Genomic DNA, 15,037 nt, shown 5'->3' on the forward strand with positions numbered 1-15,037 from the left:
ATCCAATCCGCATGGAAGCATTGGGTCGCCTTGGAGGAGAGAAAACGGTAAATATGAAAGATTTACTCAAGGTCGGTATGATTTCACTAATATCGTACAGCACTGTGCTCGGAATCTTTATCCTTGATGCTGAGTTGGCGAAAATTCATCATCATGAACCATGTCTAAGACCTGCCACGCATCGTCTACCGGTCATCTCGTCAGATGAACTGTTTGCGGCATGCAACGCCCATGCATGGAGAGAGCTGGCTCTGCAACAGACTCAGAGTTCTGCGAGCAGGTCGATGAGAGACCGAAATCTTGGAAGGACGAGTGACTTCCAACTCTATGCCACTCTTGATTCTATCAGTGCCATGGCATGTGAGTGCCAGGATCATTTCTCAACGACACTTCATGAGGCCCAGAAATGCCAGGATATGCTCCTATCCTGGTACAAGACGCATCTATCATCCGCTGGCCCTAGTGATATTTGGGCATATCCATTAAAGATTCTCTGGCATTCCACCTTCATCCTCTTATACTCGGATCTCGACGCTCTTGAGCGAGCTTGCGGTAGAGACGGCCCCGAGGTAGCACAAGAAGCCGTTGGATACGCTCGGAAATGGGCAAATTCACAGGACGCGACCAGGGCTCTTGTACATGCTGCCTGCATCAGAAAACATTTCGAATCAATGTCCATTGGGTCCGAGTGTCCACTACAGATTCCCACTTGCCTTTATCACTGTGGGATCATCTGGTTCTGCTTTGGGCACTTTGAGGATAATAGTCACGGAGGCTTGGTGGAGCACAACTTTCCAGAATTGGACCTGGCAGGAGTGAATGTTGGTGAAATCAATGCGGCAGAATTAAGGAACTCTCAAATCGAGCGGAAGGCTGCGAACCAGGTTTTCGGGATCGTCGGATTGCTGCAGAGCATACGCCATTGGAAGCTAGCATTGAGCCTTGCTTCAACATTACTTGCGCTGATCGAGGGACAAGAGAATGTTTTCTAAATTGAGACCCATGGGACTCCTTCAGGGTAGGGATCAAAGACATCTCGGAAGTATTAAGCATCCATAGCAATGATAACCCACCAACTCACCCGCTATATCGCGTGTGAGAGTGCGAAGGTGTTGGGTCTATCACAGAAGCTAGTCTTTCTTTCCTTTATTGTTTTTATTCTCTCAATTCTTATGATTTCCAACTCAAGTCTTGTTCTAAAGACCAATCGGTATGCAGAATGTCAGAACATTGAACGTTAGACGGAATAATTGGACACACGATCGCAGGATCGACGAGGCATTGCTGAGCATTGTACCAACCTGGCTTTTCACAATAGTCTACACCACGAAATGTAATGAAGATTGAAAATGAGCCTTGGTAGTTTGATGAATAAAATTATAAATTGATTGAAAGACGATCAGGGAAGAGATAGATGAGATACATGAAGATCGTAGGGTATAGTTGTACAAAACTAACTGGTGGGCTACGTGAGGCAGAGCCGTAGAAGTTTACAAGAACACTATCCAAGACGAACATTAATTATTGAAATTATGTCCGTGGATACTACAAAGAGTAAAAAAAAAAGGAGGGGTTCTGGAGGGGCGCGGGACCAAAGTGTATTATCAGCGACTTTTGGGTTGCCACCACAGAGTTAGCAAATCCGAGTGTCGTCTTCGGGGTGGATGATGAGTTGAGTGACCCGACACCGACCATAATTCGTTACCTCGGTTTCGAGCTTTCCTCATTCTCCGTCAGAGATACTTTTGTTTTGTTCCGCCACCGACTACTTAATTCACGTTACGGACGCGTCGAGCTCCAATGAAGAATTTTGATGTCACTTTTATCTCCGAAATGAGTGTGCTCCACTCGTGCCATGTGATCGAGTTCGGCCAACCATTTCGTCTTTAACATCGTGCGTATAGGTTTGTCCAGACCACTTGAAAAGATCTGAAATTTACGATACACGTACTGGTATCATCTGGACTTCGTTAGGTATATACCCATCCTAATCTCGTGATCCAGAGTAGTTGGAGGTCACTGAGCAGATTTGAAGTCGGACTCTTCGCATTCACGCTACGGAGCCGAGACAATGACGACTACGGTGAGACCCTCAACAGACACGCCCTTGGATAAGCGCAAGGTTAGTAGTCAGACCGGGCTATCCAACAGAGATGGCATGGACCCAGGTATTATAGTAAGAAGTGCGATCAAGACCTCACTCTCAGTATTCTTGCGCAATACGGTTGAATGAACTACTCAGTTTATCGTACTGCGCTCTTGACTATCTGGTACTAACTTGCTCTATTATCAAGACGATGGACGCTTGGATATTGATTTGTCCAAAACAAGTCTTGAGGGATTATTCGCTCGCTTCAAGCCTTCTTCCACATCACAGTCTCGACAAGACCCTACTGAACAAGCAACCACAGCACGCACAGGGCAAGAGGAAGAAGAACCATGCCCAGTCCATCTCAACATTGTCATCCAGGTTGTAGGGTCTCGTGGAGACATCCAACCGTTTATTGTGATAGGCAAAGCCTTGAAACAGTACGGTCACCGCGTCCGACTGGCCACACATTTGACGTTCAGGAACCCAGTCAAGGAGAACGGATTGGAGTTCTTTGATATTGGGGGACATCCAGCAGAATTGATGACATTCATGGTGGAAAACACGGGACTCCTGCCTCAATTCAAGACAATCCGGAGTGGGGCTGTTCAACGACGCCGACGTGACATGGGTGAAATCATCCAGGGCTGCTGGCGTTCATGCTTCGAGACGGGTGATGGGACGCACCTGCACCAGATTCCGGACATTCTGGTGAATGGGGTGGTCGGTGGTCGGCAACGACCTTTTGTAGCGGACGCGATCATTGCAAATCCGCCGAGCTTCGCTCACATTCACTGCGCGGAGAAGCTTGGCATCCCGCTCACAATAATGTTCACGTCAGTTTCCCGCCCTACAGTAATTCCAGATAACATAGATGCTGAAACAGAAAGCATAGAATGCCATGGTCCCCTACTCAAGCTTTCCCTCATCCGCTGGCCTCCATCAAACAACATGATACAAAACCCACGGTTGCCAATGCTGCATCCTATGCCATCGTGGACATGATCCACTGGCAGGGTCTCGGCGACATCATCAACAGATTTCGCAGGAAAAGCCTCAACTTGGACACCCTGGACGCCGCGCAAGCTCAAGGCGTGGTTCAAAGGTTGCATATACCGCATGCTTATCTCTGGTAAGGGCGACCTTCATTTCATCCGACTGAGGATTGGGTTAGTGACATGGTTCAGGTCTCCTGCATTACTCAGTAAGCCAAAGGATTGGCCCGACAATATCGACGTCTGCGGATTTACTTTTCTCTCCTCGGCAAGTGACTACAAGCCTCCAGAAGACCTTCTTGCCTTTCTAAAGGCTGGTCCGCCCCCAGTCTATGTAGGATTCGGCTCTATTGTCGTGGATAACCCGCAGGCATTAAGCAAGATCATACGCGGCGCTGTTCAAAAAGCTGGCCAGCGTGCGATAATTTCTAAAGGCTGGGGTGGTTTGGGGACAGATGGGTTGGACAGTCAAAAGGGGACTTTCCTTCTGGGTAATTGCCCTCATGACTGGTTATTCCAGCACGTCTCCTGCGTGGTGCACCATGGCGGTGCGGGGACCACTGCAACTGGACTCAAATTTGGGCGTCCAACAGTAATTGTTCCATTCTTTGGTGATCAGCCTTTCTGGGGGGACATCATCGCTCGAGACGGCGTTGGTCCGTCTCCAATCCCTTACAAAGACCTTACGGTGGAAAAATTGGCGGACGCCATCTTAGAAGCGCTGAAGCCAGCTTCAAAACAGAAAGCCCACGAAATCAGTGAGATAATTCAACGCGAATCAGGTGTCGAAAACGCCGTGAGCAGTTTTCACAGACATTTACCCTATGAACGGATGAGGTGCGCTCTATGTCCGTCTCGTCCGGCTGTGTGGTGTTTAGAGGAATCAAAACTCGCCTTGAGCGCCTTTGCGACGACTGTGTTGGTCGAAGCTGAATTGCTTGATCCAAATACTCTCAAGCTGTAAGTGAGATGGAGTCAGTTGTTTCCTCGGCTCATTCAAGATGTTGATTTTCTGTTCTAGGTACCGTTCTGAAGAATACGATACAAGCAGAGACCCACAGAATCCGCTCAGCGCGGGGTCACAGGTAGTGTTTGGCAGCCTGACCAAGCTAATGATAGACATGCGAGATGTAGCTTCAGACATCATCGAAGTGGTCTCTAGGAGAGGGCACCGTCGTCGTTCTCATGGAAAGCGCCATAGCGTGTCAAAGGACTGGTCACAAAAGAGACCAGTCGTTTTCCACTGAGGGAAAAAAAGCAAAACGAGCTGGGACTTTGCCTGTGTCCAAGAATGACTGGAATCAAGCGAGACGAGGGTCATCCAGCGGGCGACCCCAAAGGAAAGGCAGGAAAGGGTCTATCTCGACCTTCGAAAACTGCCTGCCAACAACAGCGGCGCATGCGAGTCGCTTGGCGCAAGGAATTTTAGACATGATCGTCATACCGCCCATGGAGATCAGCCTTACCATATCCAAAGGCTTTCGTAACGCGCCCTTGTTCTTTCACGACGATACGGTGAGGGATAGCCCGACTGTGACTGGGATACGCAGCGGCTTAGGAGCTGCAGGAACTGTACGTATGCGGGCCACGTCGCAGGCCATATCCCTTATATCCCCTTCAAATAATTAATGACCTGACATCTTGCCACACAGGAATTCACATCCGGAATTTTTGACGGTGTCAGCGGGCTGATCACGCAGCCTCGCCGCGGTCTGAAGAAGGCCGGAGGAAAAGGCCTAATTCAAGGAATCCAAATAGGATTCGTAGGCTTTATGTCTAAACCATTGGCAGGTATGTAAACGTTCTAATCTACCGTAGTATCACCGCTACTCAGACAAGAAAGGAATGGCTAAAACTTGGAGCAGGACTATTTGGTATAGCAGCATACCCTTTGACTGGCCTTCACAGGCACCTTCGGGATTCTCTATCTGATAAAGGGCAGGGCTACATCAAGCGCTCGCGAATTGCCCAAGGACTTGAGGAGTTTCAAGCTTCATCCTTTGACGAACGGGCGGATGTCATTGGGCGTTGGAGTGCTTTGGGCCTGGCAGGTGCGAAGCGTAAGAAGTGACAGAAGTCTGCAGCTCTATGAAAAGCAATGGTAGTGCTTAGCAATATCTGTATAGTCACTGTAATCAAGAAGTGCACGTTTCACAGCAGCCGTACATCATTGCGTGGAAATTTCAGGTCTTTACATGTTTTTTGTGTATCATACTAGCTTGACTGCTTCATGGGGATCACACCCGCGATGAGGAAAATGCAAAAGCCTGGTCTCCTGCAGGGTTTAATTCATCAACATAATTCCTCGAATCGCCACTCCTCTGTTGGTGGCGATTTCACCAAAAAACCTACGTATAGCTGGCTTGGCTTTTACGTAGCACAGAGATCAGGGCTTAGGTACTGTTCTTGATAATAAAGTGCATTTCCATCCAAAACCAGCATACACTGCTAACAACGGGGAAAGTTACCATTTGCTCTAGAAAATCGAGATAATATTCTTTCGAAATGGATTCACAAGAGTATCGAGACCGATCTTTGACGCTCTCGGCATTGAAATTACTTAAGATACTGGGTATTCGCTTCCGATATCTGCACGGTTCCTTGAAGTCAAGGTCGTCATTAGTTGATGTTAAATCGAACAAAGAAAGAATCATCAATAAGGCCTGTATCTGAACATAAAGCTGAGCATGTATTATCGTTATATGTCTAGAAACGCTGGCATAGCATGAATTGTACATAATCTATCATGGTTCAAACGACGTCGGAAGCATCCACAACCCAAAGTTCAATTTTCAAAACACAGACTGTGCGATCAAGCCCAGAATCTCATGAGTGGGGGCTCATTGAGGGTCGCAGCTCAATATTCTCACGCGTGAATTCAGCCTAAGATACCGGCCAAAAAGTTTGTTGAGAGCGAGTATCATCGCGATTGGTCCCTCCTAGGTAGGCCCGAGGAGGTCGTTTGATGTCGCTGTATTTAGTATCATTGCCGTTATGACTAGAATTCAATGAAAGTGTTGAATCATCCAAAGGCATCAGGTTAACTTGATCGGAGTTGATCGGTTGCTGGGTAGTTGTGTTCTGCTCAGATAATTTCGGTCTTGACTCATCCGGCCCAGGACAAGCGCATCCACATTCTTGAACCGCACTCATGGGACCTTCAGGCTGCATCTCGTATGCTGGAACGAAAATATTGGCCGGAGTCGCCTTGCAGGACAATATATGGAAGGGAGCCTCGATAGCCATCTCGACGGGCTTATTCCCACTCGGATGAACGTTGCCTAAATTAGAAAAGCGTACGACCACCTATCAGAGCGGAAAGTTAGCCTTATCTGTATGAGATTCCAAGTTCACCTGCTGAAGGTGTAATTCACCTGTATCCAGTGATAGATCTTCAGACCTTCAACCTCCGTGTCAAAATGTAGGCACTGCCATTTCTCCTTGTGCTTCATTTCGTGACAGCTAGGCAGCTGAACCTGAAGGTCAATTTCAGTATCGGTTGGAACAGCGCCGAGCAAACTCGTGTTCTTGTTGTCGCTGGTTGCAATTGGCGTAGTTCCACCGAGTTCCATTCCATTTTCCGGAATGATACTTATCTCACTGCCGGGATAAGTACTCGCGCTCTCAAGGCCTCCGTGTTTTTCAAACAAAAGTACTCTCTTTGCGGGTAGTTGCAGATGGTAAGCGGTCTTTTCTCTCGTCCAATATTGCACATGCTCGGTCACATATACTTTGATCCAATGGCAAACAACATCGGTCATGGGAATCAATTTCAAATTGATGGGAATCTTTGAACCCATGGAAAACGATTTTCCCAGGATAATCGCCTTGTAGTGGAGCTTATCGCGCCATAGGCGAGAAATTGCAATGGGCTCAATCGACTCCAGCGAGTTCTCTGCTGGTAGCCGGACGATAGGGATATCCAGATTTTCGGTCAGGGTAGAGCAAAAAAGCCCGGCCGGCTCGATAGAAGCTTCCAGGTTGTACTTGACAAAGCCTAGATCTGTCCTAATTGTTTCAGGCAGCGAGCCGTCCACGACGAACTCAAAATTATACAGATAATCACCAGCAGGAAATACTCTGTGATGATGCTGGGACTTGGCTGCATTGGGTCTTCGAAGACACTCTGTGAGAGTCGCGCTTGAGTAATCGGGTACTAGCAAGCAACCGTCCACGTCTTTGGACGAGCATGATGAGTTATTTCGAAGAGGCATATCTCTCTTTGTGGTCACCTTAGCTTTTTCTGCGACCTTGGAGGGAAAATCAGAGAGTTGAAAAAAGTCTGCCCCGAATTCATTGCGTTGTAGTGCCGTATGCCCATGGTCAAGGTAAGTAACGCCTTGCGTCAAGAGAGTCTTTTTTACCGTACAGGCTACTACTCGGTAGACAAGAAGTGAATTAGCGATAAGACGCGGATTTGTACTTGGTCCATAATAGAAAACATACCGTATGGCCACTGGATCTTTGTCTGCCCGCGAAAGCGAATCGAGATCTTCTTAATCGTAGTAGCTTCAGTGACACTCAAATTTAATTGTCCTCTCAGGACATTGCATTTCTTTGTGCTAGGGTCATCTTTATTGTATTCCTCGAGAAACAAGACAGGTTCGGTTAGAGTAATGTTGAAGTGTATCCCTTTCGCCGTCGCGATATGCGGCTTCAGGACTGAGGTGGGAAGAAGCGCTGTGGAATTTCGCATCTTAGATTTGGATGGATGCCAATGATCAGGTGTGCAACGTGAAAGGAAACCTGCAAATGTGGAGGCGGAGATTTGAAGAAGAGTCACAAAGAAAAGTACCTAATCTCCAAAAGATTCAAAGCATCAACCTGTCATCTTGTAGCCGTCATGCAAAATGGACCTTCGATAGAGTGTTAACATAAAGGTTGCCTAGAAAGTAGCGTTAGCGAGTTATAATTAATATACGGTAGGTTCATCCGAGGCTCATCGTTACTTGTTCCAGTGGCTAGTGGACCTCGGAGCAGATACTCCTCCAGGTTATCCGGAGAACGCCGTCGTGCCGAAAGACTTCGCGGTGAATTCAAATATGAGCTCGGCCACCCGCATGATCTTTTGATCGGAGCGTGTTAGTCGCCCCAACTCCGAAAATCGTCCGTTGTAGATAAGACAAGTCCAGCCATTCAGCGGCCCGTGCGTCACTCAAAATACACTCAGAAGGAGTCATTGGCTTAGCACTAAAAGCACAATAAAGTATTCCGTAGGCTCCGTGGACTCCGAATGTGTGGCTTAATGTGTGAGGTGCCAAGAAAGCCAACTCGTCACTGTCTATGTTGCTTAAGACCCGTGCGCCAATTGCTTCCACTGTAGGGGGAAACCCCATGTTTTTCAAATCGGCCTCCGCCAGACTCCGACTTACCTGGGGATCCCTGTGCGGCGGGGATGCTACTAAGTAGTTGTTTAGTCGCACCATCTTTGCCCTCTGGCTTTCTATGGGGATTGCAGCTTCTTTCTCTTTCGCTCTTCTCCGAGAAGCTTCGCTTTTCTTCTATCTCTTCTTTTGTACCTTCAGTAATTTCATTTGATCTTGGACTAGAGCGATAGCCCAAAGCAATTCGGCGGGTCTTATCTAGGGTCTTCTACGGAGCGCGGGGTTTTGTGGAGTTTCGAACCCCGTGTTTTAGTCCCACATTCATACTTCCTACCGCAGAACGCTCAGGTTTGGTCAAGATATCGCCAAGCAACCTTAAAGTCGCGTGATTCGCCACTGTTATGCGACAAACAGATAACCAGCTTTCCCATGGTACGATGCAGCAGCTGCTAGATTTGGTCACTATGGTCGAATGGCCATACAGTACATAGCCGGTGCTTGAGATTCATTGGCTGATGTGGACACTGGCTGCGATCGCCCCGTCTGGACCCCAGGCGGAGTGGGATTCTAGGGTCACAGGCCTTATCACAGAATCGGAGGTGGCTGTAAATCTTAATTGCCCAGGGCCGACCTTGAGCCGATAATGGGCAACATCGGAGCCGATGCTCTCAACGTCCGACCAACTGGGACAGTGAAGGTACTCGTCCTTCGTGAAATGCGGGCCTTATCACATGATCGGCGGTAGCTTTCTGAATCTTAATTCCTCTTGCGGATACTTTCAACATCGGAGTATTCGGGACGGAGAGGATGGCCCTCCCTCACCGAAATCAGGGCCCATGAGGCAGGGCCCATGTCCAAAGTGGATTCGCCCTCCCACGATGATGGGCTGGCTGGGACTCTATAAATGGCTGTACGACAGCAGATCACATGGGAAACATCTGATACATTGGAAGCGCAATCTTTCAAATCGACAGTGCCCCCTGATTCCCCCACCCCCCGGTACGTAGGAGAAGCGTTTGAAGATGTCACCTCCTCGAAGTGCCGAAGAACTGCCCCGCACTGAAAGCTCTTCAACAGGCTTGAGCTCTTCGGAGGGCTCAAGCTCAGGCCTTTCAAATCACGAACCCAGCAGCCCAATATCACGATCGGTGACGAATCTTGATATTGAAGCCATTTCGCAGATTGCGTCCGCAAATCCTATCCCAGGACGACAGATAGACGGCCGAGGCACGCCGCTGCATACCATTGCAGAAGATGACCCGGTACTCAACCCGACCAAGAAGGAGTTTGATCCATACGAATGGGCTCGCACCAAACTAAATCTGCTGGACGAGGAAGGTATTTTGCGCAAACATGCAGGGGTAGTGTTTAAAAACCTCAACGTCTCCGGGTCTGGCGCAGCGCTGCAGCTGCAAGAAGTGGTGAGCTCGGCTCTTCTGGCTCCCTTTCGGCCATCCAGCTACAGGGAACTCATCCATTCAGCGCCCAAAAGACAAATTCTGCATGAATTTGACGGGGTGCTGAGAAGCGGCGAGATGCTCATGGTTCTCGGTCGACCGGGTAGTGGCTGCTCTACGTTCCAGAAGACAATCTGTGGTGAGCTACATGGGCTCAACTTACACCCAGACTCCGTCATGCACTACAACGGCATTCCCATGAAGAAAATGCACGAAGAGTTCAAAGGGGAGTGTGTCTACAACCAGGAGGTGGATAAGCATTTTCCACACCTGACTGTTGGTGAAACACTGGAATTTGCTGCATCAGCCCGAACTCCATCTCATCGGTTGTCGGGTGTGTCTCGCAAGCAATTTGTAAAGGAAACAACCCAAGTAGCCATGGCAGTACTGGGTCTTTTTCATACTTACAACACACGAGGTCAGTTTTCAAATGTTGCTATGTGCGGCCTTACATTTGCTGAATCATGGTTCGCAGTTGGCGACGATTACATTCGAGGAGTATCTGGCGGAGAACGAAAACGTGTCAGGTGAGAAATCCTCTCCACCCTTATGCCCCCAAGACCTATCAGTAATCTAGATTTTTACCCTACGAGCAGCGGCTAACAATGATATAACAGTATCGCAGAGATGGCTCGTAAGATGCAACCCCTGTCCCAAGAAATCGGGGAAGTATTAGAAGTGAATGTGGCTAACCTTTTATCTTTCGCTGATCGTAGTCGCACGAGCACCCCTTGCCGCTTGGGACAACAGCACCCGGGGACTTGATGCTGCCAGTGCTCTGGAATTCGTGAAAGCACTGCGAATTTCGGCCGACCTCACAGGAAGCTGCCATGCGGTAGCCACCTATCAGGCATCTCAAGCAATCTATGATGTCTTCGACAAAGTGATTGTCTTGTATGAAGGTCGCGAAATATACTTTGGGCCTTGCAATCAAGCAGAGAACTATTTCTCTAATATGGGCTGGGAGAATCCCCCTCGACAAACAGTCGGAGATTTTCTTACATCCGTTACCAACCCTCATGAGCGCAAAGCCCGAGAAGGGATGGAGAAAAGAGTTCCACGAACACCGAAAGAGTTTGAGAGCTACTGGAAAAGAAGCCCCGAATACGCTGCACTTCTAAGAGACATCCAACAGTACGAAATTGAATATCCTCTGGGAGGCCAGGGGCAAGAAGAAGTGACAGCTGGGAAGCGCATGGAGCAGGCAAAGCACGTTCGACCGAAGAGTCCATATCTCATTTCAGTTCCAATGCAACTCAAACTTTGCATGAAGCGGGCCTATCAAAGGTATGTCCAACTGCGATTTGCTTTCATAATTACTGTGCGTTCCTCTGAAGAGAGCCAAAGGTTTACTAAGATAATGGCATCCTTAGGATATGGAATGACAAAGCTTCCACGCTAACCGTGCTTGTTGGTCGGATTGTTATGTCCTTGGTGGTTGCGTCGATCTTTTTCGAGTAGGTAAACTGTAAACTTTATAGGCTTGACCAATTCTGACGATATTCTACAGCACTCCAGATGCCACTGCTGGATTCTTTGCCAAAGGGTCACTCCTCTTTTTTGCTACCCTGTAAGCCCAATTGTCTCCCTATGAGCATCCGACTTGACGATCACTCAGCTGACTGTGAGCGCCTTATAGACTCAATGCCCTGATCAGTGTGACTGAAATCAATTCTCTCTATGATCAGCGTCCCATTGTGGAGAAGCAAGCTTCGTATGCGTTTGTTCACCCATTTGCAGAGGCTTTCGGGGGGATCATGGCCGACCTACCTATCAAGCTTGCGTCTGCAGTTTTGTTCAATGTGACTATCTATTTCCTGGGAAGTCTGGTAAGTCAAGACTCCTCCAATCGCATATTAAACTTTTCCAGCTCTGACATGTTTGAAAGCGCTATACTGCATCCCAATTTTTCATCTTTTTTCTCTTCAGCTTCATGTCGACGATGATAATGTCCGCCATGTTCCGTACTTTGGCCGCATTGACAAGAAGCGTTGCCCAAGCCATGGCATTGGCTGGACTCTTGATCCTCATGCTTGTCATCTATGCAGGGTTCGTGGTACCCACGCCAGAGATGCATCCCTGGTTCTCGTGGTTACGATGGCTAAACCCGCTGTTCTACACTTTTGAGAGCCTTATTGCCAATGAGTTTCATGGGCAAAATTTTGCATGTTCTCAATTTATTCCTGGATACCCAAGCTTATCCGATGACGCATTTATTTGCTCCGTGCCTGGATCTACGGCGGGTTCAAGGATTGTGTCTGGGGATTCCTTCATCTATGCGCAATATCGCTACAGTTACAACCACGAATGGAGAAATCTCGGGATTCTCATTGGTTTCTGGGCATTTTTTACTTGCGCATATCTCCTTGCTACCGAGTTCAATTCTGCCACGTCCTCAACAGCTGAGTTTCTGGTCTTCCGTCGGGGTCACGTCCCTTCTTACATGCGACCAACAACTGAGGATTCCGAGAAAACTCCAACCTCCAACACGCTGGGATTGGAGCCATCAGCAGAGAGTGGAGATCCTATTGATTTGAGCACAGTCATGCCAGAGCAGCAAAGCATCTTCACCTGGCGGAACCTTTGTTTTGATATCCCCGTCAAAGAGGGGCAACGCCGTCTTCTAGATAATGTTTGCGGCTGGGTGAAGCCAGGAACCCTCACAGCATTGATGGGCGTATCTGGAGCAGGAAAAACCACATTACTGGACGTTCTTGCCCAACGGGTGTCTATTGGGGTAGTCACTGGTGACATGTTGGTCAACGGATCATCTCTACCAGCAAGCTTTCAGCGACAAACGGGGTACGTGCAGCAGCAGGATCTTCACCTCGCAACATCTACTGTACGTGAGGCTTTGAGATTTAGCGCAATGCTCCGGCAGCCTAAGCACGTCTCCAAGGCAGAGAAGTATGCCTATGTGGACCAAGTCATCAGCATGCTAAATATGAAGGACTTTGCGGAGGCCGTTGTTGGTACACCGGGAGAAGGCCTGAATGTGGAGCAGCGAAAGCTACTCACCATCGGAGTTGAACTTGCGGCCAAGCCACGACTTCTCTTGTTCCTTGATGAACCGACAAGCGGTCTAGATTCTCAAAGTGCATGGTCCATCTGTGCCTTTCTCCGCAAACTCGCCAATAACGGACAAGCAGTTCTGTCAACAATTCATCAGCCAAGCGCCGTCTTGTTCCAGCAATTTGACCAGCTTCTGTTCCTTGCCAAGGGGGGGAAAGCCTGTCTACTTTGGCGAGATCGGGGAGCAGTCCCGGACACTGCTGGGCTATTTCGAGCGTAACGGAGCAAGGCCGTGTGTCCCATCCGAAAATGTAAGTCGAGACTCCATCATCCTTTCAGAAGTCCACTGCAAGGTCCTAATAATTTTCGAATTTTTAGCCCGCTGAGTATATGTTGGAAATTATTGGCGCAGGTGCATCTGGCCATGCGACTAGAGACTGGCCAGTCGTATGGAAAGAAAGCCCCGAGGCCCGCCAAGTGGAAGCGGAGTTAGATCGCATCCATGCTACAGCATCGGTTCCTAATGGTGGCGCTGCAATGATCAACGAAGATGCAGATGACCAAGAAGAATATGCCATGCCGCTCAACGCTCAGTTGTGGTGGGTTACCCGCCGCGTATTTCAACAGTACTGGCGTGAGCCAGCCTACATCGGAGCAAAGTTCATGCTCGGCGTCGTTTCGGCTTTGTTCATCGGATTTTCCTACTTCATTCCAGGACAGTCCATCCAGGGCATACAGAACCGCCTTTTTAGTTCCTTCATGTTGACTTCAATTTTCTCCACCTTGGTTCAACAGTAAGTCTGGATCGCTACTCCCCAAACTATTTCATTCGAAGCTTTTGTTTCCTAACCTAGCTCACAGAATAATGCCCAAGTTCGTCACTCAGCGATCTCTGTACGAGGTGCGGGAACGACCATCCAAAACATACTCATGGGTGGCATTTGTCGTCTCCAATATCGTTGTGGAAATTCCCTACCAGATTTTCCTCGGAATCTTAGTATGGGCGAGCTACTACTATCCCATTTACGGGGCGAACCAAAGCTCAGATAAGCAGGGCCTTATGCTGATTCTTGTGGTTCAATTCTTCCTTTTCACCTCAACTTACGCAGATCTGGTGATCTCCGCTTTGCCAGATGCCGAAACTGCAGGTAAGTTATTTTCCTCATGAGAATAAAGATGATCTGTTGAGAGCAATAGCTGACAATAATTCAACCTCGAACAGGAACTGTTGCAACATTGTCGTTTGCCCTTATTCTCACATTCAATGGTGTTATGCAAAGTCCAACCGCCCTTCCTGGATTCTGGATTTTCATGTATCGTGTCTCGCCTCTGACATATTTGATCGCGGGAATGTGTGGTAATGCACTTCATGGACAGCCGATCCGGTGCTCTAGCAGAGAGCTCAGTGTATTCTCACCACCTCAAGGCCAGACTTGTGGCCAATACCTTGCGGATTGGTTGAGTGTATCACCAGGTCAACTCTACAACCCTTCTGCCGTGACAGGGTGTGAATTTTGCGCTTTCAACACCGCAGACCAGTATCTGTCTCTAAGCAAGATATGTAAGTGGAGATTTTGCTTTATCAAAGTTCCGAGTGATTGCTCGGTAGTCATACAAATGCTAACCATAATCATGAGTTAGACTACAGCCAACGCTGGCGCAACTTTGCAATCGGCTGGGCTTACATTGGGTTTAACGTTGCAGGAGCTATATTCTTGTACTACATTTTCCGTGTTCGCCACTACAAGCCAAGGTTGCTTCCGTGGGTTGTGACCGCCTGCGGACAGGCATTACATAGACTATTCAGAAGAAGATCGGGAACAGTGCCTCAAGGGAAGAAGGCTGAAAACAACCGGGTCCTCTGATTTCATTTTAGCGTGCGCGGATCGACTGCCATTTCTCTTTCGTTCAATCAGGTAACCATGGTGACCATGGGTTAGTGCTGACCTTTTAAGATTGAGATATGGGCACTACGGCGTTCAGTGAGGATCAGCCGCTTTCTTCTCAAGCCTTTGTCGCCTTGAATCCACCCTCGAAGGTGGAGAACACGTTTTCACTTGCAATTTTGATTTTTCATGTTTGTCCCATACAAATTGTCGATTTTGGATTTTTAGAATACTAGATCACTCGATTCTACTGATTGGGCAGCCACTTTCGTAT

At 48.3% G+C, this 15,037-nt stretch overlaps 4 protein-coding genes across 4 annotated transcripts; 3 read left to right on the forward strand and 1 right to left on the reverse strand.

Moving 5' to 3' along the window:
* Positions 1-53: 53 nt before the first annotated feature.
* Positions 54-992, forward strand: N7477_001910 (uncharacterized protein; the record flags this gene model as incomplete). The annotated part of the gene is made up of 1 exon (XM_056963573.1): positions 54-992. The coding sequence occupies one exon, from the start codon at positions 54-56 to the stop codon at positions 990-992; it is 939 nt and encodes a 312-aa protein (XP_056826492.1).
* Positions 993-2,071: 1,079 nt separating this feature from the next.
* N7477_001911 (glycosyltransferase) lies at positions 2,072-5,155 on the forward strand (the record flags this gene model as incomplete). Its single annotated transcript, XM_056963574.1, is given in 8 exon segments — positions 2,072-2,168; positions 2,295-2,925; positions 2,985-3,221; positions 3,277-4,044; positions 4,106-4,214; positions 4,225-4,656; positions 4,737-4,875; positions 4,950-5,155. The coding sequence occupies 8 exon segments, from the start codon at positions 2,072-2,074 to the stop codon at positions 5,153-5,155; spliced, it is 2,619 nt and encodes an 872-aa protein (XP_056826493.1).
* Positions 5,156-6,434: 1,279 nt separating this feature from the next.
* N7477_001912 (arrestin C-terminal domain-containing protein) lies at positions 6,435-7,780 on the reverse strand (the record flags this gene model as incomplete). Its single annotated transcript, XM_056963575.1, has 2 exons — positions 6,435-7,456; positions 7,531-7,780. 2 exons carry the CDS (start codon positions 7,778-7,780, stop codon positions 6,435-6,437), a joined length of 1,272 nt encoding a protein of 423 aa, XP_056826494.1.
* A 1,650-nt stretch (positions 7,781-9,430) lies between these two features.
* Positions 9,431-14,742, forward strand: N7477_001913 (uncharacterized protein; the record flags this gene model as incomplete). Its single annotated transcript, XM_056963576.1, has 13 exons — positions 9,431-10,283; positions 10,341-10,392; positions 10,483-10,499; positions 10,582-11,152; positions 11,239-11,322; positions 11,376-11,435; positions 11,505-11,694; positions 11,754-13,018; positions 13,086-13,188; positions 13,256-13,671; positions 13,739-14,025; positions 14,100-14,438; positions 14,519-14,742. 13 exons carry the CDS (start codon positions 9,431-9,433, stop codon positions 14,740-14,742), a joined length of 4,461 nt encoding a protein of 1,486 aa, XP_056826495.1.
* Positions 14,743-15,037: the final 295 nt, after the last annotated feature.

Source organism: Penicillium maclennaniae, assembly GCF_028827695.1.
Source record: "Penicillium maclennaniae strain IBT 15551 chromosome Unknown utg000002l:1.0-2354659.0:1.0-2356205.0, whole genome shotgun sequence".
NCBI classification, from domain to species: Eukaryota; Fungi; Ascomycota; class Eurotiomycetes; order Eurotiales; family Aspergillaceae; genus Penicillium; species Penicillium maclennaniae.